Source organism: Cololabis saira, chromosome 3, assembly GCF_033807715.1.
Source record: "Cololabis saira isolate AMF1-May2022 chromosome 3, fColSai1.1, whole genome shotgun sequence".
In the NCBI taxonomy this organism is placed as follows: Eukaryota; Metazoa; Chordata; class Actinopteri; order Beloniformes; family Belonidae; genus Cololabis; species Cololabis saira.
This window is the reverse complement of record NC_084589.1, coordinates 34,610,432-34,634,389: the sequence shown is the minus strand read 5'-3', so window position 1 is coordinate 34,634,389 and position 23,958 is coordinate 34,610,432. Positions and strand designations below refer to the sequence as shown.

The 23,958-nt window shown below is 39.2% G+C and overlaps 1 protein-coding gene across 2 annotated transcripts; it reads left to right on the top strand.

Moving 5' to 3' along the window:
- The first annotated feature begins 1,478 nt into the window (after positions 1-1,478).
- On the top strand, positions 1,479-22,337 carry lsr (lipolysis stimulated lipoprotein receptor). 2 transcript variants are annotated; one of them, XM_061717349.1, is made up of 11 exons: positions 1,479-1,697; positions 4,314-4,643; positions 8,642-8,761; positions 9,103-9,159; positions 13,484-13,630; positions 15,440-15,643; positions 15,725-15,781; positions 16,248-16,364; positions 16,987-17,284; positions 19,281-19,734; positions 21,607-22,337. In XM_061717349.1, exons 1-11 carry the CDS (start codon positions 1,658-1,660, stop codon positions 21,640-21,642), a joined length of 1,860 nt encoding a protein of 619 aa, XP_061573333.1. In that variant the 5' UTR covers positions 1,479-1,657; the 3' UTR covers positions 21,643-22,337. The 2 variants fall into 2 exon arrangements, with proteins under 2 accessions (XP_061573333.1, XP_061573334.1); XM_061717350.1 differs by lacking the exon at positions 9,103-9,159.
- Positions 22,338-23,958: the final 1,621 nt, after the last annotated feature.

Sequence of the window (23,958 nt, the reverse complement as noted above, 5' to 3'; positions counted from 1 at the left end):
TTTTAAAAATTATAAGCACGTTTTGTCACCTTGAGTGGTACTGAAAGTGAAATTTTGGGCACAGTATATGTGTGTGTAAGCATTTAGTTATTACATTCAAGTTAGTTATTATTTTGCCTTAGCATAATGAATGGTTATCTTAAATTATTTATTGAATTTGTTCGCCCATTATTCACAACACTAGAACCACTACTTGGTAAAATAAGTAACAGAGCTCATTTTCCTGAGCTTCAATGTTCTGTGGAGAAGACCTATATCTTACCATTCAGTACTCGAGTTGAGGGGGGATGAGGGGGGATGAGGGGGGGATGGCATCCCCCATGAAATAAAAATGGTCAAAATCACCCCCCCTGTAAAACTGCCATCCTCCCTTTCCATCCCTTATGTCATTTCATCAATAAATGTGGTATTACTGCTATTTCAACATTTAGAGTCATCACCAGAAAAATAACACCAGAAAAATTACTTTTTTGACAATTTTCACCTGTTTCAAGTAAATTTTCACTTGAAATAAGTAGAAAAATCTGCCAGTGGGACAAGATTTATCTTATCATTACAAGCAAAAAAATCTTGTTTCACTGGCAGATTTTTCTACTTATTTTAAGTGAAAATCTACTCGAAACAAGTTAAAATTGTTGTTTTTTCCAGTGATGAGTCTTGTTTTAAGTGTAATGACAGTTTTTACTAAAATGAGACATTTTAACTAGAAATAAGACAAATATTCTTGTTAAGATTTTGATTTTTTGCAGTGATCCATTTTACTTATCCTGTGAAGGACAGAGTCATATTGATAAGTTCAGAAAACTGTTTTTTATTGTTGTGTTTTGATGTATTTGATGTAAGCCCAGTGGATATTTAAAGCTTACAGAAGGCTGCATTTAACTGCTGCTATGTCATTCCTGCAGTATTTCTGCAGGTGTTTTGGTCACTGCTATTTGTAATATATTATATTATTTGTATTCAGCACAAATTATCTGTCCCCATATGATACAATCCACCATCCCCCCTAATTTTTTTTTACAACTCGAGTACTGTTAACATTCACATTAAAGCTCCTTTGATACTTTTTTACAAACACAATTATGTTTGAGGACAAGTTGTACGAGTTGTCCTTATAGGCTACACATGCTCCTTTTTAAAGTTCACTGTGTATAAACAGGGAGCAAACTACTCGACAATAGTCGGATAAAAGAGAGACAATCTCACCAAGGGAGGGATTCTCTTCGTCAATGAGAAGTTTAATATTAACCAACAGCAGTTATCTGGAGCTGCTGGGCCGTACCAACCAGCGGGGGGGAAACGTGTACAAATAAACTTCACTGACAAAAGTTCCACGCTGTAAACACTTGTGGACAGCAAAACTCATTTGTAGCTGGTTCTAAAAAATGATATAACTCTAACTCCGACAAAAAATAAAACAAAATACTAATCTAAGTTTTTAAAAACTTGTGTTAAAAATTCACCTGTTGGACCTCGCAGGTGGTGCGTTCAGGTACGCGCTTATCAGCGGAGGAAGACAAAATGGAGCTGAGTCTACCTGGATGAACATTTTAAAACTTTTTTTTCAATATTAAGCGGGGTTACTTGTGTTATAGCTGTGTTTTACGAGTTGTCGGTAGTCACGTCGACTGTGGCTAAGAGGAAAAAGGGATTAAACATGTTTTGGACGATAATCGTGGCTGCTTTAATGGCGACAGGTAAGTTGACCTGTTTTCGGTGGAAGGGTGGGCCCTCTTCTTCCGTGGAAACTGCAGGATCCTTTTCTTTTCCCCTGTCGTCTGGTTTTGGGTGTAAACTGACATTTCTGCTGTCCAGTTGTGAAGTTTTGTTAGATTGAATGAAAATGATCTTTGAAGCATTGAAACAAATTTAATAAAGGTGCCTGAAACTAGACTAGAATGTTTCGGGAGGTTTATTATGGGAGTTGACGCAGTAAATAGGAAGGCACATTTCTGAAGTTATAAATTACGGAAAAAAAATATTTTTCCTTTTTTTTTTTTTTGTCTGCACACATATTAATGGTTAATATCATGCTGGTAAGAACCTAAGGCATATATATATATATATATATATATATATATATATATATATATATATATATATATATATATATAGTGTGCATTTTTTATATAAAATACATATGTTTTATTTTATGATATATAAAAAAATATTTTTCAATGTTGCTCTTTTGCTTGGTCAAAATTAACTTTTCAGTGACTCTAAGCGATCTGCTTATTTCATTTAAGAACGTGCCATTAGGCAAGGCAAGTTTATTTATATATCACAATTCAACACAAGGTAATTCCAAGTGCTTTACATCGACATTAAAAGCAGCAAGACATAATTAGACAGTAAATAACAAATAAAATGAAATAAAATTATGAGAAAAGAAGGTAAAATAATAAAAAGCACAAGTTGCTGATTTAAGAGTACATTAGGACATTTCTGGTTGTACTTTTTGTCTCTTGTGGCTGGAAATCAAAGGCTAATTGCAGACAGAGGAACATAAACCAGAGGAGAGGAAGTCACAGTGGGTATACCATGGGTATTTTTGTACTACCAGCTGCAAGATCATGCTCTATGCAAAAAACTGTTCTATATCGTTCTATTTCTTTATGGAATAAGTTGCCGGATTGCTTAAGACACACTACTTCTGTAATGGTTTTTAAAAAACATCCTAAAAAAAGTATGTTGGCTGAATACCATTAAAGTAACAATTAGCAGTCAGTTAGGTTTTTACTAGAGTTTTGATTTCATAACATGTAGAATTCTCGTTTTGTTTTGATCTCATGGATACCATGTTTAATTTTAATCTGTCTTGACTTCTAAACATGTTCTAGTCAATAGTCTAAACCAAGCTTTGATTGTGTGTTATCTTTAATTGTACCTAGTGATGATTTTTAGAACAGTGTTCTTGTAACATCTGACATTGTTTTATTTTGATTTTATTTTCAATGTTTTGTGCATGTACATTATTTTCATTGTTTTGTGCATGTACGGAGTAGGATGGGGTTGTGTGGTGGGAGGTGGATGGGTGGGTCGGGATTTTGGAGTGCTTAGTATAGTCCAAGCTCATTCAGTTTAGCTCTATTCACGTAGTAATGTACGAATTTTATATATGTTACATTTATATGTATTTTATGTGTAGACCCCAGGAAGACTAGCTGTTACCATGGGTGACAGCTAATGGGGATCTTAATAAACAATAAACAGTGGATTTATAAACAATAAGAACAGATTTCCATTTTATTCCACAAACTAGCCTTCAAAATCTAATGAACAGCTTCACTGACTGAAGGTGGATTCAGAACAGATGGAGTCATGCTCTTTTATGACATGCTTTGGGGGGAAACACTTTTAATCCCAACAAATCTAAAATAACCACAAGGTCAAATAGCACATGTGCATCCTAATCAAGATAGAATATACATGTATTGTCAGAACATTGATGTATGTGACCACGTGTTGGTCCGCCTTAAGCCACAGCAGTGTTTCTCAATGCTGGTCCTCATGGGCCCCTGTCCTGCATGACTTAGATGTTTTCCTGCACCAACACACCTGATTTTAATTAATGGTTCTAATTAGCTTGTCACCAAGGTCTGCACAGCTCTGTTGATGACACAGGTACTTCTATCAGGGTGTGTTGAAGCAGGGTAGCATCTAAAACATGCAGGACAGGGGCCCATGAGGACCGGAATGGAGAAACACTGAGCCACAGGAAATCTGAAGTGACTCATCTCAGCCAGTCTCAGTGATACTAACGGTGGGGAAACATTGTTTATTATGTGCCACACCTTACATGGTGCGTGTTGCTGAGATATCTTTTAAGCGGTCTTACAAAGGGTTTGTACTAGGGCTGTGCGATTAATCGATTTTAAATCTAAATCGGATTTATTAATCACAATTGATGTTAAAAAATCGGAAAATTGATTTTCCTTTTTTGCAGCTTTTTACAGACAGAGCTCGTCTAGTCATCTTTGTTTGGTCAAGAAAATTGTAAATGTTGTCACTTTACTAAACTCAAGGAGGATTTACAGTATCTTTCAATTGCACTTCAATCCCAATAAGGAAATTTGTTTGCTATTTTTCTTTAAAAATGAAGATAAAATATTTGAAACAATTTATTCCATTGTCTTTTATAGTTTTACCAAAAAATATCGAAATCGAAATCGAAAATCGGGTTTTCAGAGAAAAAAATCGGGATTTTATTTTTGTCCAAAATCGCCCAGCCCTAGTTTGTACCATTTCATAATGATAACAATCAGTCATGTATCACATGGGCTAATTAATCTATATTTTCTAATGCTTTCTAGAGTCCGCCCTCGCCATCTCAGTACAGTGTCCCACCAAGAGGCATATTGTCATCCTCTTTCAGCCTGTGACCCTCTCCTGTAAATACCAGACGTCTGCCACTACGCCTCCTGTCATAACATGGAAGTACAAGTCATACTGCCGGGACCCAATCCAGGCCGCACTCAATCCCAGCAGTGCGGACAACGTCCTGGCCCAAAACAACCCCAACTTTAACGCCAACATCGAGTGCTCCGACAGCCAGAGGACTGTCCGCATAGTGGCCTCGAAGCAAGGCAACGCTGTTACCCTCGGCCAAGAATACCAGGGTCGCAAGATCAGCATCATGAACGGTGAGTTGACAATCTTGCACTTCTAAATCACTTGACACTAAACTTTGGATTGGACAAATAATTTTGAAAATAAATACCAGAAGGAATACTGAAATTGAAGCCCATCAAAAGGTTTTAAACATTTTCAGTAAGTAGCCTGTTTAACCTTTACATTGTTTATCAACTAGTTTCTTTGCAGTTTCATAATGCCATTGAAAAGGTAACGAGTCGATTACAAGTGGGGTTTTTCCTTAGTAAGTTCTCTGCTCAGTTCAACTCTACTCCAGGATTTACCACTATGTGATGGTACCTTTTCGTACCTACTTGGTTGCAGTTTCAACTGGCTGAGTCAGACTGAAATGCCACACGACTAAAGCCCCAGATATACTTGCAGTTCAGAACGCGTACGCATCATGGCTGCCATGCGTGTCCTGCATTCATTTGAGGCATCGACGTGCACGTTCTCAAAAAGACACTGAACGCGTACGCGACCTGCAGTTCTCGCTGTGGCCGCGGGTGGCGCTGGTCCCGGTCTGATACCAGCTGGTCCCGGTCTGATACCAGCTGGCCACAAGTGACGACGCGGAGGTCGCTGGCGCCGTTTCCTTTGCCGAGATCGCAACCAAAGCAAAGTTATAATCTCCTATATCATCCAATGTTGCCATGTTAACTTGTTCGTTGTTCTAATCTGCTACTGCTGCTACTACCGCTACTACTAAATATTTACCGTATTTTCTGGACTATAAGCCGCTACTTTTTTCATAGGTTTTGAACCATGTGGCTTATACAAAGGTTCTATTCTGTGGATTTTTCTTCCACCGCTAGGGGGAGTGCTAACCGGAATTAGAATAAAAACTAAGACAAAATAAATGCAAAGAAGAATACACTACTTCTTCTTTAGCAGATAGAAGTAGAAGCAGATTTCAAACAGATAAATAGATAAATAAATACCGGTTATTTTCTCTTGGTTCTGTCCCGTTTTAATCAGAAAAGTTGCTGCCGTGTTAAAAGACACTGTTAGGAAAGGATCTATTTAGGTACAAACATGTACATCATTTACAGCTCAAAATCATTCTGTACATGTAGTAAATATCTAATCTAACAACATAAATATCTGCGGCTTGCATATCTTTTTTTCTAAATAGAGCGGATGCGGCTTATATATCTTTTTTTTTATTGTTTTTTTTTTTTTTTTTTTTTAAATAGAGCGGTTGCGGCTTATATACAGGTGCGGCTTATAGTCCAGAAAATATGGTAATCACTTTTCCAACTGTTGCTCTGCTTACTGCCCCCTTTCGGTCACCGCCGGTACGATGCGCTCTCCTCGCGTACTATAGGAACGATGTTGCAGTTGGTGGTGCACTCGACGGACGCGAAGTCTGGGGCTTAACGTCTCTGATGAGCCTTGAGAACAACTCCTTTGCAACAGCGACTGCTATATTTACTTTACGAGGAGGTCCACATGTTTCTGGGTGTGGTACTGAACTGTAACGTAAAATGACTGAAACGAGTAGAGTTGAATCAGGTCAAAAACTGTATAATGGGAAAGGGGTAAAAGCTGACTTAAACAGAAACAAGCGTCCAAACTGCTCCATGTCACCCAAGTTAAACATTGGAGCGAGGTTTAACCCTCTCACAGGATCAATGCATATTGACACATGACAGATAAAGACTGGTTGACTTCTAAATCAAGCATTCCAATCTCAGCTTTTCAGAATAGTAATGAATAATAGCAATAGCAAATCATTTTATTGCAAATGTTGCATCATAAACAAAAGAGAAGGGGAAGGGCAAGGGCATGGCCCATTGCACTTGTTCAGCAAAAGGGAGAAAATGAAGAAGTGAAGTGCTGGATATCATGCAATATAGTAATATGTTGCGGAGGGGGGTTTGCATTAGTACTGATTCTGGGTTGCGATGGAGAAGCACAAGTGGGTCTTCACACCTCAAATACGTATCACTCCACAGCTCCAATTAATGGTTAATCACAATTAGTTAGAAGATCCAGCTCTTTGCAGGACTCAGCTTTTATAAAGGGACTGTTGGGTTGGGTGAACAAAATAAATAAAATTGTAGCACTGGCATGGCAGCACCTGGACCCACAGCAGTCTGACTAGCACTTATCCAACTGATTTTGTGCTTGTGTTGTTCTCTGATGTAAGTTGCCTTGGATAAAAGCGTCTGCTAAATGACAGTAGTAACATCATACAACCCAATTATGTCTTGTGCACAATATGTATGTGGACTTGCCTTACTAATGACAAAGATTATCTAAAATAGGCATGCACATTATTTTTTACAGCTGTTTGCTATGTGGTCAATTAAAGGATCAAGAGTGTTTGAGCAAAGGCTGAGCCAATTTATGACATTACAGAAACTCAAGACTAATTTGCTATATGTCGGAGTGTGTAGAGAAAATAGTGGAGAATGAGATAATTGTCAGCTTGCTACCCTGCCCAGCAAATACAGGAGCTTGGAAAGAAACAGAAACTGACTGCATTCGCATGCAGGTCTTAACTCTGAGAATTAGTAACAGAATATGGTATCGCATTCTGATGACAACAACACTTAATTATAATCCCCCTTAAGTCTCAGGATGAGCTGTATCGGTTCTTTAATCAGGTTCGTGAGAGCCACCGAAGGCTGTTTCGAGCATGCAGTGCTTTCCATTAACCTCATCATGTCTGTTTCATGTCTGATTGGTTTTTTGGGTGCTTTCTATAACATTTTGCAACAGCAGTTTAGAGTGAAATTGATCAAATATACTTACCACTTTAAAAATACTGCAATTTTTCAGATTTTGCTAACATTAATGTGCACACACCGCATGATTTTATCTATGATGGTTAGCTGTCGCCACAAGTTCTTTTTGTCAGCTTCTGAGGTAAATGTTTTCACCCTCATCATATGTTGCTGTATAAAACTGTTCCCTTTTTAAGCACTCTCATCAGCAATAAACGTTGTCATGGGAGAAAACTACCTGATGTACTCGAGTAAAGTAAAATATCATGTTTTCTCAATGATGATGCTGATGATGTCAATTATGGAGCTGCAGTATTGTTTTTTTTTTTTTGTCAATAAAAAAACATAATTCAGTTCCTGAGATCCTCCAATCAACTGCTTTCATTTACTCAAAGAACAAAGCTCAAAAACACAGTTAAACAACCTACTCCTTTACTTAGGAGCTGCCCAGAAACTATTAGTTTAAAACACAACACTAAATTAGTTTTTATGGAAAAACAACCTGATATTCTGACAAAAGACCCTTTTGAGGTGGTTGTATCTCACTTCATTCACTGCAAAGGACCAGTATTGTGCACACCATGTTTCCCTCTGTCCTTTTCACACAGATGTCTGACAGATGCATAAGGAGCATTAACATGGGAGAGACCAGTGTCTTAATGAAATGTCATCTCTGTAACTGATTTATAAAGCCACAGATCATGTCTGAAAGGGGGTTTTCCTTGATATTTCACAATAGTACTCAATGGGAAAAAAAAAAAAAGCTTTCCAACACCGCACCACTCCTACTAAGTGAGGCCCTTTTCAGTATTGTGTAACCTTTTTTAATGTGGCATTGTCTCATGTTTGCTTTTACACAGTTCTGCAGGTCATATACAGGAAGCACCAGTAAACAAAAATGAAGCATGAAACCAGCATGCCGGAGTCAAAGTGTGACTCTGCGTTGTGCGTGTGAAACGAAGCAGAAGGGATCTTTCATGTTCACTGTCCTCATATTGCTAATACATTCCAAGTAACATGGCAGAGGGCAAACTAATCACAAGACACACACACTCAGATATATGCAGATATATCTATCATGAGTCTACTCTGAAGCTGGAGGGCAAAACCAACCCCAGTTAGAAGAATCCACACACAAGAAGAATATGTATTTTTTTTCCCATTATTTTTTTGCCTTCTTGTGATCATTGTCAAAACACTGCAACTGAGCTGTTGTAAAATCCTACTTAAATGACAGTTTCATAATAGAGATAATAGAAAACAATTGTTTTCCATAGATGCTGACCTGAATATTGTGCAGACTGCATGGGGAGACAGCGGTGTTTACGTCTGCTCCGTGGTGTCATCGCAGGATCTCACTGGAAATGGAGAAGATTACACTGAAGTAATAGTCCTTGGTAAGTGTGAATTGGATTCTTTGGTTGTCGCACAAAATTCCTTTCCTTTTTTAAATCTTTTTCCCTTCCTCTTTCTTCTTTATTCTCATCCAGTCAGCAGATGTGGTTAACTCTTAAAGTATGGGAGGGAGGAGGAGGAAACTGTAGTCATAGCCCTCGGCCTAGCTTATTCATTTGTTTTTGCAAGTGGCTGTTGAACAGTTATTTGATAACAGATTCACGGTTAGTACAGATCCATTTGACACAGAACAGGTGTTAAGGTTTCTGGGCTTGTGTTGTAGGCAGTAGGACTAGGCAGATTCTACTTTTAAAGTAATTGTGACTTTATCTTTCTTTCACAGAGAGAAAGTCAAATACTACTGACCTCCTGCCTGGCATTGACTTACTGGTTATGGAAGGTAGTACAAGCCACTTGATTTAGTTGAGTTAATGTTTAAGATAAACATTGAGGGCAATTTGGGGTTATCAGGTTTTGATGTGAGCTGTGAAGTTTGTGTTTTACTAAAGGCTACCCAGCTTGTTTTTACTTTCTTCAAAAGATTCCACCAAGCTGAAGGCTTTTGTTGAACTAATAGCTGGGGCATTAATTCAGAGAGTGGAGCTAAATTTATAAGAGAGATAAACATCCTGCTGTGTGCAGAAGCAGTTCATCATTTGGTACATTCAGCCATTGAGATGATCAGGTACTAATATACTTATGTGTTTCAACAAATGTGTTCCTTCTTGTCAAATATACCTATTGTGGCTGTGTTTGTATCAATTAACTTCTTTAATATGGATATTTTGCACCTGTTGTGAAACAGTTTCTGACCTGTGGGTGCTCTTGTTAGGCAGCAAAGTATACAAAATTAGATTTCAGCACCATAGACTCGCCTTTGTATCCGCTGATGTAAAAAATCACAGACCAGAGTGGATATTTGGTTTTGTGTGTGAAGTCAGCTGCAGGAAGGTGAAATGCAGTTTAGCTATGATAAACCATCATAGCAGTGAGTCCATTAATCCTGGGTGTCTATTGAAACTTGGCAAAATTTCAAAAATAATATGAATGTTGGCTCTGATCCTCACCTGTCTGTCACTGTTTTTACACTCTTATTGGACGTACAGCTCTCTCATCTCTCTAATTATAGCCTCTTTACAAAAATAAAAAAAATCAATGTCTAATTCCAGTAAGCATGCACGCATACTCTTAAAAACTGCAGTGTTGGATTGTCATCTTGACAATTCGGTCCAACAAACTTATATCTGATTTCCTGAGGTGTTTCCAAACCGTCAAATACTAATTCAAATTAAATCTGATAAGCAGAAAGTCTCATAGTTGCATTTGTGTATGAATACTTGCTGGCTGAGTCCTTCCGTCAATCCGCTGGCATCTACTCACATCATTTTTTTTTCTTTTCTTTGGAAATGATGTTTGAGTTGCACTTCCCACTTCAGGGTTGTGCAGATTTCAACAAAATGTGAAGATGAGGTCGTGTCATATAATTTTAAGACTGTTACTTAACGTCCATAGGTGACTTTCAGTCAGACGTGTGATCTACAGATCAGTTTCAGCTGCCAAGCAACAAGTCATTTTTTACTCAGTCTATCATGTGTACGGCGGAATAATGTCGGCATTGTATCTCATTCTTGGAACATGTTGCGCCACCTCTCTCTTGGGCTGTGCTGGCTGAACTGACATGCCGAGTGAACCTGCTTTTCCAGTTTGATGTTTTAGAAAAACAAAAACATGACCAAGATGTTCAGGGTTTTTTGTTTTCTACTTAACATAGTATATTATATCCCTTTTTGTATATAACATTGAGTGCGTTTACATGGGAAGTTTAATTCCTCTTTAATTCAGAATTAAAATTAAATTTGATTTAAAATTAGTAAAAATTACTATGTAAACACCTAATTCAGAATTAAAATGGCCATTCCAAATTAAACTTAATGAAAATGGCCATTCAGAATTAAACTTAATTCCGAAGTAAGTGGCTGGTTTATTCCGATTTTAAATCCGAATAGAGTAATTCCGCGATCATGTATACACTCATTCCGCCTTAAATTAATTCCGGTCTTTCTGCGCATGCTCGTTCCCTTGCCCGTCTGTCCCGATGACGCTTATATTCCGCGCTGGGCTTGTTTTCGAAACAAATGGCACTTTTAAACTAGTACCTACTCAGCGCGACTCGACTCGCCTTGCCCTTGTTTGTTTTTAGACACCCAGATCAGAAGTAGGAGGTTGGAGCGAAGCTGCTGTGACGTAGTTGATTGTGTGATCTAAACGAAGAAGACAACAACACTAAAGATGTAGAACATGGAGGAGATGATAAATGGGCTGCTGGGTCTGTGACTTGTGTCCGATATCAAGTTAAAAAATTTTAGTGAAAGAAGCTTAGAGCGGCAACTAGGGGTGGGCGGTACACCGGTGTCATAGTCATCACCGGTGTGAAACTGCGCCACGACATGGATTTTGCAATACCGTCAATACCGTAATAAATCAATTATAAAATAATAAGCCTAAATAAGGAATTAAAAACGTCGGTGATATGCAAGGTTTGCTGCCGTGTTGTGACAGCAAGAGGTGGAAACACAAGCAACCTGTTTCATCTCTTAAAAAACACGCACGCCCGTGAATATGAAGAGGCAACCCGGGCCAAAACGAGCGCAAGTGGGAACAGCAGCTGGTCCCGCTGGGACCGCTGCTCCGCTGGTGCTGCTGCAGCACCAGCGGAGCACGTCCCAAGACTACACAGCTTTCACTACAGGCATCGTTTATGCTGCTACACCTTACGACAAGAGTAGTAAGAAATGACAGGGCTTAAAGTATTCCGGCACCGTGCCGGATCTCCGGCGTACAGAGTTTTTTTTCTCGGCGTGCGAGTTTGACTGCTTTAAAAAAAAAAAAAAAAGGTTTGAGAGAAAAAAAAAGGTTGAGTCAACCGAGTTCGTCTACCAATGGAATGAGAGGAAAGCAGCTCTGGCTCAACCAAACTAACACTAGCCAATCAGAAGTGGAGCTGGGCGGGTCTTTGACGGCAGCGGAGCGCAGAGCGCTGTTTCAATCTGCCGGAATACCAGCCACCGACTTCAAGATGGAGAAAAAATTAATGAATGTCGGTTTAAAAGAATCTTTTTGCCCAAAAGAAAGAGAGAGTGACAAAAAAATACCCATAACCATGTTCTTCTCTCGAAAAAACACACCTGTACCGCGGGCTTTAGAAGAAAATTAGAGAATAAGAGAATAAAATTAAGGGAAATTTTCCACCACCCGCTGTCCAACCAGCCCAACCGAGGTCCAGTATTACATTTTAAGACAGGTTTACAAAATATTTAAAATATAATATAATAAAAATAAATATAATATTTTATATATATATATATATATATATATATATATATATATATATATATATATATATATATATATGTGTGTAAGATCTTTAGGTTTTTTGCCAAATAAGTATGTTGAGAATGCATAATACTCTCCCATGTCTCTTTTTGATAAGGATACCTACCATTTACTTATTATATTATAAAAATATTAACCTTATTCACATAAAGAGACAGGACAGGCTACTCCTCCCAAAACGTACCAAAAAATACCGTGATATTATACCGTCACCGTTCAAAAGATGAAAAATACCGTGATATTAATTTTAGGTCATATCGCCCACCCCTAGCGGCAACGCTTTTTTAAAATTTTGTTTGTCTCGGCGATGCTGAAAAGTCAGCTGGGAGCCGCGAGCAGTTGAGAAGTGGCCGAGCTCCTGGTAGATCTGGTCGTTCCTCATCACCCGTCTAGGTCCCTTATTAATTCTCTCCTCAGCCACCAGGTTTATGAACATCTGCACCTCAGAGTTGGATCACCAAACAGAGTTTTGGAACGCCAAATGCCTGTTGAATAAAATGAAGAAGCCGCGAGTCGCTCTTTGGGCAGATTTTCGCCTCTGGACTCAAACGTCTGACGGCCCCGCCCCCGACCAATCGGTGGTGTGTAGTGTGATGACATCAGATACAGCCGACTCAGCTGGTTAGAACCTCGGCAGAATAGATACAGAAAAAGTATCTACTCGGTACACCTCCACCCCTAGTGGAGAAGTGCAAAACTGGGGCGTGGCGAGTCGAGTCGCGCTGAGTAGGTACTAGTGGAAAAGCGCCAAAAGTTTCAAGATGGCAGCACGCAGTAAATGGTGGTCAAGGGCAGAGACGATTTATTTAATAAATAGCTTGGAGGACCTGGAAATAATTAAAAGAACAGATGGCAGGAAACATAAAAATTGTGAGCTTTTCAAAGCTGTTAAACTAATTTTGTTTTTCTTCCGGTAGACGTAACTTCCGGTCTGTCCTTTATCTAATCAGAACTCTTCCCAACCCCCAGATGGAATTGGATAAAGCCGATCAAACGTGTTTTCCATGTAAACCTCAATTCGGAATTACTATTTCCATGTAAAGTCGAAAGAAAATAGTTTAATTCGGAATAATTAATTCCGAATTAAAAAACATGATGTAACCGTGGCCATTGTAGTGTAGTTAATCCAAAACAGAATGTATGTCTCCAGATTAGTTTGTAATAGATCACTGAGGTAAAATAGTCTACATATTTTTTTTTTACCTGTAGTTGGAGAGCTCAGTTTTTTTGTTTTATAATTATTAAATTTTTTTAAATGTATGTGTTTATGTGATGGTAATGGATATTTTAAGGACAAAAGCATACAATGCAACTCTTAATTTTTGTTACAGACTGGCTGCTGGTTCTGCTGGTGGTTCTGGGCTTCCTCTTACTTCTCCTCCTGATTGGGATCTGCTGGTGCCAGTGTTGTCCACACACATGCTGCTGCTACGTCAGTTGTCCCTGCTGCCCCGAGCGGTGCTGCTGTCCACGAGCTCGTGAGTACCCATCCTAAAGACCAGTGGAAACATACTGTAATGGTTGAAATAAAATGGCTCTGAGAATGCTCTTATATTGGCTTTGGTTAATGTTCTTAATGAGATGCATCAGTTGATCAGACACGACCAAAATTCGCTGATTTATTTATTTTTTTTTCAGTCTAACCGGTAACCTGCTCGCAGAGCCGCCGCAAGGGGTGTGCGAACCGTGCGACCGCACGGGGCCTCGCGCCCCAAGGGGCCTCGCGCTATGGGCCGTTTTTGAAAAAAAAAAAAAAAAAAATTTTTTTTTTTTTTTTTTGTTTTCGTTTTTTCCCTTATAAATATCAACAGTCACATTCCATTACAGACCTAAATGTGTACTAGTCTGTGCATATCAATAAAATATATGTGCAATGATGACGCGTGTCTGTTGTTCAATACAACTGATCAGACCAAGCGCATTGACACAAGCTGCTCTGATCCAGATGGGTGGAGTGTGGAACAAACTGTCACACAATGTCGAGAGAACGAGACAGATTCAGGAAATTTCCATCAGGGGATGAAAAAAGAAAAAAACTAAAGAAAATGGAAGAGTTTAATGCCTCTCTGAAAGGCTCGTTTGATAAATTTGTTATAAAAATCACCGATCCGACCGGGTCTCAAGCAGCCGTGTGGCCCCGCGTCGAGGCAAGTCAAATGATGATGAGGCAGGGGAAGGTATCCAGTATTTTGCTAATTGGAGAGTTAAAATTGCGCATATAGACACCCGATCCGACCCAAAAAACCCAAAAATTTTGCGCGCGCTCGCTCGCTACGCTCACGCGCGAGGCCCCCCCGACCCATTTCGCACAGGGCCTCGCAAATCTCCCAGACGGCTCTGCCTGCTCGTCACCCTCAGTTTTTTTTGGACACATTTTGTACATGCACCGTTTGTACGGTGGCACATGCAATGTGAAAACTATGTGCGCACACTTGGGAGAAACATGTTAACATAGAAATATTTCAATCATAAAATTGAATATTATTGGACCGACAATCTGTAACACGGGGGTGAGACTGGTTTTGAAGCCAGTCAGTTAGTGTTAGCTGTGGCTACCAGCTCCTTCAGCTGATCTGTGCCGGAGGTGCAGCTGATTAAAGTTTACAGCCAAATATCCTATGCCATTTTGGTGGTAAAATTAGAGATGACCGGTGTGTTTAAGCAACGCTGAGTTAGTGCTGGTGAGTGATGGTGATTGCAAACTGCCAATTTGTTTCAATAAACCTCACTGAACTTAGTAGACGATGACTAATGACTAAGTGATGACGGCTGGCCATCGGGTAAGCTGACTCCCAATCCTTGCACCAGACCTTGCCCCATATTTTAAATAAATCTAATACATCTACATTGGTACTACAGTTTTATTGGATGTGAAATCTAGATATGAGGACCAAAATGGTTTCTTTTGAACCACGCTGTAATTATCTTTTATTTCTGATCCAATGTTTGATATTTTAACATGTGATTCAGTAGAGGTGAATGAGAAGATTCAGCAACACTGAAGAGAAGCTGCACTTCTGATCAGTGATCTCTGTTCACAGTTATTGACCCCAGACAAGTTACAAAGTCAAGATAGGCTGAGTGGCTGTCGGGAGTTTTATGTTGCTGGATGAGGTCTGAGTTTCAGCTTCAAGCGTTCCATGAATTCCATTCACTTGGGTGGAATCCTGTGGGAAACCACAGACACATGTACTGATCAACTAACACATCACTATAAAGAAATGTGTGGTGGCTCACTCTTGTTTTTGTTTTTTTTGACCACTTCAATCTTTCTCTGTGTTTTGCAGTGTACGAAGCAGGAAAAGCTGTGAAGAAAGGAGTCCCCAGTCAGTATGCCCCCACTCTCTATGCTGCCAGCATGTATGCTCAGCCAGTGTACGGGGGCCCACACACTAATCAGCCTGCAATGCCCCTGCTTCCTCTACCTAATGGGGCTGGATATCCCCCGCCCCACAACGGTTACGGTCGTGAATATGATGCTGCCAGCTCAGGTAAACGCAGCTCATTTTAAATACTTTTTTGTTAATGACTACTTTGTGTGATGATGTAATTTTCTGACATCATGCATGCAGTGGGCCAAGGGTCACAAGTTCCATTGCTACACGATCAAGACAGCAGAGTGGACAACAGTGAGTAAATGGAAAAATACACCCACACACGTATTGCATTTACCTTTTACTGGCAGTCATTAGAAGTGAAAAATGTATTCTTATCAGAGGAATTCCCTTACGATGTCACAAAACAGGAACACTGTAGCTCATGTTTCCATTTCCCTTTCTCAGCAGTGAGAATGATGAAAATGAACAGTGTTGAAATAAAAATAATTTCTTCAACCAAACAAGAAGTTTGACAGTAACATTGTGACTGTAGATGACAAATTATTCATCAAAACAAAGATTTGGTGTCAGAGTTTGGTGGGCAGAGAATTCCATTAAGTTGAAGCCCAAATGGAAAAACAAAAGTTGAGTTTTAGCAGCACAATACTCTCCTGCTTGTAAAATTCAAGATTTATATGAAACATTATAGGATGAATAGGGTTTAGAAAAGGTCTAAATAATTGTTTGTATTTGCACTCTGCCCTTTTCCTCTCCCCAGCTCGTAGTGGGTATCGCATCCAGGTGGACCCTGATGGGAATGCGACACGTGCCATTTACTATATGGAGAAGGAGTTGGCCAATTTGGACCCATCCAGACCTGCCAACTACAGCCGCTGTAAGTTGAGCGGGAAAAAAAAACCCCAAACCTCCCACAAGCCACACTTGCTGCTGTTTCTCGATACACCAGGGGGGTTGCAGATCACCCAGTGGTTTCAAAACGCCTCCTTTTTTTTTAAAAGAGCCAAGAAAGCCACAGGCAACCTGAATGCACTATGACTATATTTCATTTGAATAATCGTTTAATTCATCCCCTCATAATGCAGTTGTTGTTTTTTTAATACAACAATTATAACTGCATATTTTCAGAATTTTATTAAATAATGATGGTTTAGTTGCCTTGAACTGTACTGCAGGTCATGAGAGTCGAAAAATGATGTCAGCGAGAAATAGAAACCCAACTATTCTCTTGAAGAACTTTGTGAGAGTAACACTAATGTGGCACTTCCTCTCTGGTCTGAATAACAACTGCATGACACAGACTGCTTTTTTTGGGACTGAAATGGTGTGAAATCTGTGTGTATGAGGTATTACTGAAAGACAACTCTGTGTTATTATGGTAACTGGCAAACTACCTTTTTATCATGCCTTACAAGGATACACAAAAACAAATGAATGCTGTAAACAACTGCACAGGCTGAGTTATTTTCAGCTTTTATTGTGTTTTTTTTTTTCCTCAGTGGATAATATGACTGAGGTGAGTTCTCTGCATGACGGCCCGGACCCTCGAGGCCGCGGGGGTCGCTCCCAGCCGCCTCCTCTGGCTACAGTCTATGACCGGGACGAGGCTATGAGCACCATCAGCAGCGTCTCCCAGCAAGGCCGCCGCCGTGACGACTACCCTCGCCGTGGGGGGGGTTACATGGGGGGTCACGTCCGCGCCCGTTCAATGGACAACCTAGACGACATTGGACGGAGATACCACAGAGATGACTACCCACCACACCGACGCCCAGATGAGCCCAGAGGAAGAAGAGGGTAAGTCACTTCCTCAAGCAAAACCCCATTATTTTCTTATAACCAATTGCCTAAAGACGACTCTGTAATTTACATTAATTTGCATTGTATTATTCAATGTTCATATTATTATTATTATTATTATTATTATTATTATTATTATTATTATTATTTAATGTTCATATGCACTGAGAAATTCATGTTAATATTTTCAGGTTAATTGATCCATGTAATTCTTTGTATAAATGCTGTATTGTTGATTAATTGTTTGATTTAATGTGGACCCCAGGAAGAATAGTCTTCATATTTATGAGGACTAATGGGGATCCAATAAATAATAAACAATAAACAATAAAACCATTCAGTAGAGACTAATAACACCCTCCATTAATGGTTGAGCAAACTTACAAAAATGAGCCCAGTAACACGTCTAAGACATGGTCACAGTGAATGGTAATCTGACATACAGTATCATCTGCTATCCAAAGGATCCTGACAGGTGTTGTTTTTAAAATGACAACACAATGCAGGGTTGGAGATAAAAGAAATCATTCATTTTACAAATCTTCTATCTGATGTGTTTTATTTAGATGAATTCATTTTGCTTAGGGGCAACCAAAGAATCCATGTGTGTGAATGCAAATTAATGTGAACGAAATAAGCTTTTTGTATTTTGTGAAAGTTATCATGGTGCTTTTCAGTGAAGTATGCCTGTCTAATCATGTCTAATGATTATGCAGAAGTGGAGGGACTTATCAGAGCAGTCATATTACTCTAGTCTCTGGTGTTTCTGTGCTGTGGTCTTACGGGCAGGGAAGGTTAATGATCTTAGAGACTGAAACAGTGTCACTGCAATTGGTTTCTGTTGTGGAGGCTGATGGAGTGGAACTGGCATGTTATTAAGAATGTTATGTTCACAGTAAAACTTTTTTTTCTTTTCTTTTTTTTTCTTTTTATCCCCAATTTTTATTTATTTTTTAACCCATTTTATCACCCAGTGCTCCTAAGTCAGTCCTGTGCATTGCCATCCTCTACCAACCCCAGGAGGCCTTGCAATGAGCTCAGGCCTCCTCCTTAACCTGAGGAGTGAGCAGCAGCTTCTTTTCACCAGGCAGGGTGGGGCTTCTCTGGCCAGACGTAGCGCGTGGAAGGATCACGTTATTCCGGCCAGATCCTCCCCACCCCGTCTAGTGCCCTGGCTGGCCAGAGGGGGCATGTATACCCCAGGACTGTTGCATGTTTTTGTGAGGGTAGCTCACATTAGCTACCAAGGGAACATGGGGAGAACATGCAAACTCCACACAGAATAAAATTCAATAAAACTTAAGTACCGTAAAAAATCTGTATGCAGTCTTTGCTGACTGAGTTGCGTTTCCTCACGAGGTAGAGATGTTGCTGGCACCTTGTGAGAGTCTCTTCAGTGTTGGAGGAAAATTTCAGCAGTTCATCAAAGATGGTGTCCAGATATCCAAACTCCTCGACCTGCTCCACTGGCTTAGACTATGTTTTTAGAACCTGAAATATAACAATGGTGCATTGATGAGGAACAGCCTTTTCTTGTAGTTACGTGGTAGCCGTTATTCAGACCAGCTCCTCTTAATGAAAATTGATTTTTTTTTTTACTTCTGATTTATCTTCATGTAGAAACTTACTTTATTGTCCTACAGATTTAATTTTGTTGATGCTTTTGCAAATTTAAAAATGCGTTGCAACAATCTTGTAAATCGATCTTAACAGTAGTTTATCACAGATTACTTTTACTAGTGGACACTGATGTTTCCATAAAGTATTTGTGACATGATTTTGATTCAAAGACACGGATACAGCACTGAAACTCCACTTTAATAATGTCTTTACTGCTGTGTCCATAGCAGCAGATTTTGAGGATTGGTTGAACGGAAGGGGGGGTTGATTTTTAAACCGTATTTATATTTTCAGTTGGAGTGTCAGCTTATGTAATGATGAAGCTACGTTTCCAGTATGGTCAAATCCTATCGTGTCATTGTTTCCCTTTTAGGTCGGATGATGAGTGGAGCAGCAGTGCTCGCAGTGGCTACGATCATAGACGCCGTGACTACTCCCCCGAGGACCGCGGGAGAAGAGGTGGAGGGGCTAGCGGGGGCCTGGCAGGGAGACGGAGCCGCAGTCGTGACGACCTGATGGACCTGGAGAAAGGCCGTCGGTATGGCGACGGCGGCAGGGGAGGCCGAGACGACTACGATGACAGTTTGCTCCGAGAAGCCATGGAGAGGAAGAAGATGGGTGAGCAACAAAGGGCACGGAGCAGGGAGCGCCTGGACAGCGAGAGTGACCGCTCAGATCGGGGAAGAGCAGCACGTGGCCCCCCGCCACTTCCTCTTAGCCCACCCTCTGGATTTCCCGGTCGCCGTGATGACTACCCACCTCCTCCGCCTCCACCATACAGTGACAATGAAAGTCTGTCGTCGTCTAAGAAAAGCAATCTCCGCAAGGTAAGTCCCATACTGTTTCACATGTACAGTCATTACAGACAGAAATGAGCTAATCAGTCAAGAGAAGTAATGAAATGACTAAAACTAAGTAGGCCGTTATTTTCTTGTCGATTTTAATTTAAGGATTATTTTAGATTAATCTAATGATTTTTATTTTATTTTTTTTATTTTAATCTTATGATTTTTTACCCACTTTTGGATACATTTTTCTGTTAAGTGCCAACAAATAATACATTTTACCATTGTAACAGTTTTTTACTTTTAAATGTGAATAAAATAGAATAAATTTCATATGTAAACGAAAGCAAAAGTGTCTTAGGGCATCGTTTCGTTTATTCAGAACAATAAATCAAAATCTAAAATACCCGTAACTTATTCAAAGCCCGAAAAGTGCGAACACTGTTTAAGACATCACTTTATGTAAAAGTCCATAATTGTAACATAAATTCTGCCCAAAGTTGTAAGTCTGAAGGGTTTTCCATTACAAGTGTTAATCACTGCACAATTCACGTTGATTTTGTAACTTTATTAATCTTAATGATTATATTATATGATGTATATTTGCTGATTGTTATATTGACAAACAGAATGTTTAGTTTTAAGTGCTCAAAAAAGCAGGTTAGCCGTTAGCATCATCGTTTTATTTTTTACACCAGAAAATGATTAAGCCACGAATTACACATGAAAACTATAAAATAACAAGCTATTTTTCATGCCGTTTACTGTGACTTAGGTAAATGCTTACAGTATATTGTTGTAGTGTCGTCACTTTGAGATTTGAGAACCACAGGATGTTTTCTTTTGAGATGCTCACGCATGGCGGTTGTGCTGCTGTGATACGCTATTTAGATTTGACTGAGCGTAAAGGGCACCATGTTGTTGGGTTTCTCCCTCCCAACAGTCCTATGGGGTGGGGAGAATCTTCCACGCGCTACGTCATGCCAGAGAACCCTGTCTGTCTATCTGCGTAATTGACTATGTCGACGCGTCATTGCAGCTCTAAAAGTCAAAGTCTTAGATTACAAACGATTGTTAGGGAAAGTGCGGTTAAAGTATATAATTTTAAAAAACAAAAACCACGGAGTTCATCAATATTCATCTAAGAAATGACATCTCCAACTTATTTGAGTCACCTTATTTAGTCGGTATTACTAAAGTTTTAATAAAGATTAAACAAATTTTTCGCCTGCAATACTTAAAATATGTTTTATTTTAAATTAAGCCATTGTTTATTTATTTGGCTTACAATTTTTTTTATTAAGTATTAAATTTTGACAGGGTTTTAAAAGTTCTTTCAATAGTTAGTTTATAACTTTTTTCCCCAGCAAATGCTTTACATGATAACCTAATTGAAACCAATTCTCGGGGTTGGTGTTAACGTTTCATTTCCTTTTTTACATCTGAATTCCTGGTTTTCAGTTTCTGACCATCAAACAAAAGGGGAAAGTTGTCAGTGAACATAGAGTAGAACTAATCGGAGCTAAACATCATTAACAGCGTCGTTCTTGTGATATCATTAAAAGTGGATTTTTTTTTTTTGTTTTGAGATGTAAACACCTTTTATTCTGTTGTATGTACCTTTTGGTTAAATTATGATCTTTTTTTATGGATTTTGTTTAAACTGTTCAAAGAAATCTGATAATGTCGCGAAATATGAAAATCTGTTGGCACTTTTAAAGATAGTTTGTTTGTTTTTTTTAATAAAAAAAGACCAATTTAACGCCTGAGATCAGGAAAGGGAATCATTTTAACTATCACAAAAAAGAAACGTTGTCTAGTCCCTGCAGAAATTTAAAATGTGATGAAGTAAGACTGTTTAAACATTTTTCTCGTACAATGAGTTAACTGAAAATGTCTTTTCTTGACCTGCAGAATGGAGCGGTGAGTCGGGAGAGCCTCGTCGTCTAAAAACGATGACGTCGGATGCAGCGTTGACCTACCTGGAGACAACCTATGACACATTGTAAATATTGATCACAATATTAACTTGCTGTGCTAGTTTTATATACTATTAGATAAACTCATATTGATGATAAATGCAATTGAATACTTTTCTAGCAGGGAAAAGTGCACATACAGTATGTGCCTTTCTGTGTATAAATGTCATGGCTGCCACAAGTGCCTTAAAGTGTACAGAGTTTTATATTTAGATGTAGAATTCAGGTTTTTAGATACCTCTTTGTTAATGTTTTTATCTTGACGTGTTAAGATGTTCCATTGGGGTTTTTAATGTCTTTTAACTTTTATGTAGCTTCAGTCGGGAGATAAATTAACTGATCTAGTTAGGGGCACTTGCCATCTTTTGTTTTTATACTTGTAAAAAAAAAAGTGTTTTCTTTTATTATTAAAAACAACGACGAACTATGTACATTTGAATGAATGTATTTTTTTTTTATCTTTCATATTAGTTTGCTCCCCGTATAGGAGCACCTGGGGAAGTGACTGCCCTTCAGTAGGTTTTAGGATTTCATTTTTTATTCTCTTTGACATAAATGTGCAGTCTTGATCTACAGTACTCTGTAAAGCTCTGTAAAGTAATATGCTCAGAAAATGAGAATGATGTAACGCGATTTAATTTGTAAATAAAGCTCTTATTGCCAGGCGCTCTGTGTGACTGGTCGTCCTTCACCACTAGATGCCACCGTCTCTTCACTTAAGGACTTTAAAAGATGGACATGAAAGATCGGCTGTTACAGGCCACACTTTTGAGATCTTTGCTAAAATTAAATTGAAAACAGCTTTGTTTAGTCATCCATTTCTCTGCTTTCCTGGATGCTTGGCCGTCAGACCTCAAATCTTGTTTTGGAAAGGTGGAACAAAGGTCCAAATTTTAAAGTGACGTTTTCTTCAGCGATTTGAAAGACACTTGTCACCCATTACATCACCCACAATCAGTTGTTCCTGCTCAAACATACACTCTCTGGCCACCTAATTTACGCCTATTCCACTTCATTAATGCAAATATTTAATCAGCCACACATACCAGGAGCGTGTTGTATCTTCCTGATGTCGGAGAAGAAATGTCTTGAAGGGCAAAAGTAACTCAGAAGACCGTTTCTGCACACAAAATGCGCCAAACACTGAAGCAAATGAGTCAGAGCAGTAGAAAAACCACAGCAGGTGCGACAGGAAACCAAGACTAACGTTTGCAAAAGCTCACTAAAATTAGGCAGAAGACTGGAAGTACACCTGCTCTGATTAGTCTTGATTTGTGTTGAGACATTTTGAACAGTAGAATCCGAATTTAGCGTAATGATAAGAAAGGATTGATTCATCCTGCTTATGCGTCAGTGGTGGTGCGATGGCGTGGATGACACACTTTTGCCTTCTCACTGTAAACTGAGAAATCTTATAAATGGCAGTGCCCGTCAGTGTTGAGGCTTACCACATCCCCCCCTCCCTCCTTTGTGGCAACACCGCGCCCATGAACTCATTCATGCAGCAGCAACTGTGAGCCGTAGATGTCTCAGACGTAGGATCATTTAAAAAAAATTAAATATGAGCAGGAGCTTACAATGGAGCTCATTGTGAGTGCAACAATTTGTTGCGAAGCTATAAAGAACATCTTTTAAAGCAACCCCAGCATTGTCCAACTCGATGACGTACTCCAGTGGCATTAGACGGTCTGTGCAAAGAATCTGCATGTTGCCACATCTTCTTGTTTGCGACAGTGAAAACTTGTTTGCACTAAACACTAGCGGTGCTACACTCTGTGCTTTCCCACGCGGTTAAAAGGTCTGACTCTGCATAGAAGCAGGTTTCAGTGAGCAGGATAAACTTCTTGACTCAGCTCCTCCCCTCTTTCCTGTGTTGGGGTTCCTCATTTGAAATAGGAGTTCTAGTTTTGGTCCCACTTTTGACATGCAGCAAGATGTGCAGTTGGGAGGAGGTAGAGATCGGGGGGCAAATAAGGCTCATCTGATCTGGGTCTGTGATGGCAGTGTTGTTGCTGAAGGGGCCCTGACCTGAGGTTGGGTTTCAATGCTTTCAGGTGAGTAATTACTTCAGACACATCAACTTCTTTCTTCTTCTTTGGCCAGGTCACCCTTGTGAAAGAGATCCTTGATCTCAATGGACTATTACCTGGTTAAATAAAGGTTAAATAAAAAAAACTTTAACATGAGACTTTAAACTATGATAATAGATAATGAAAATTGTCTTTTTTTTTAATTTCTGATTTATCTTCATGTAGAAACTTACATTATTTTCCTACAGAGTTAATTT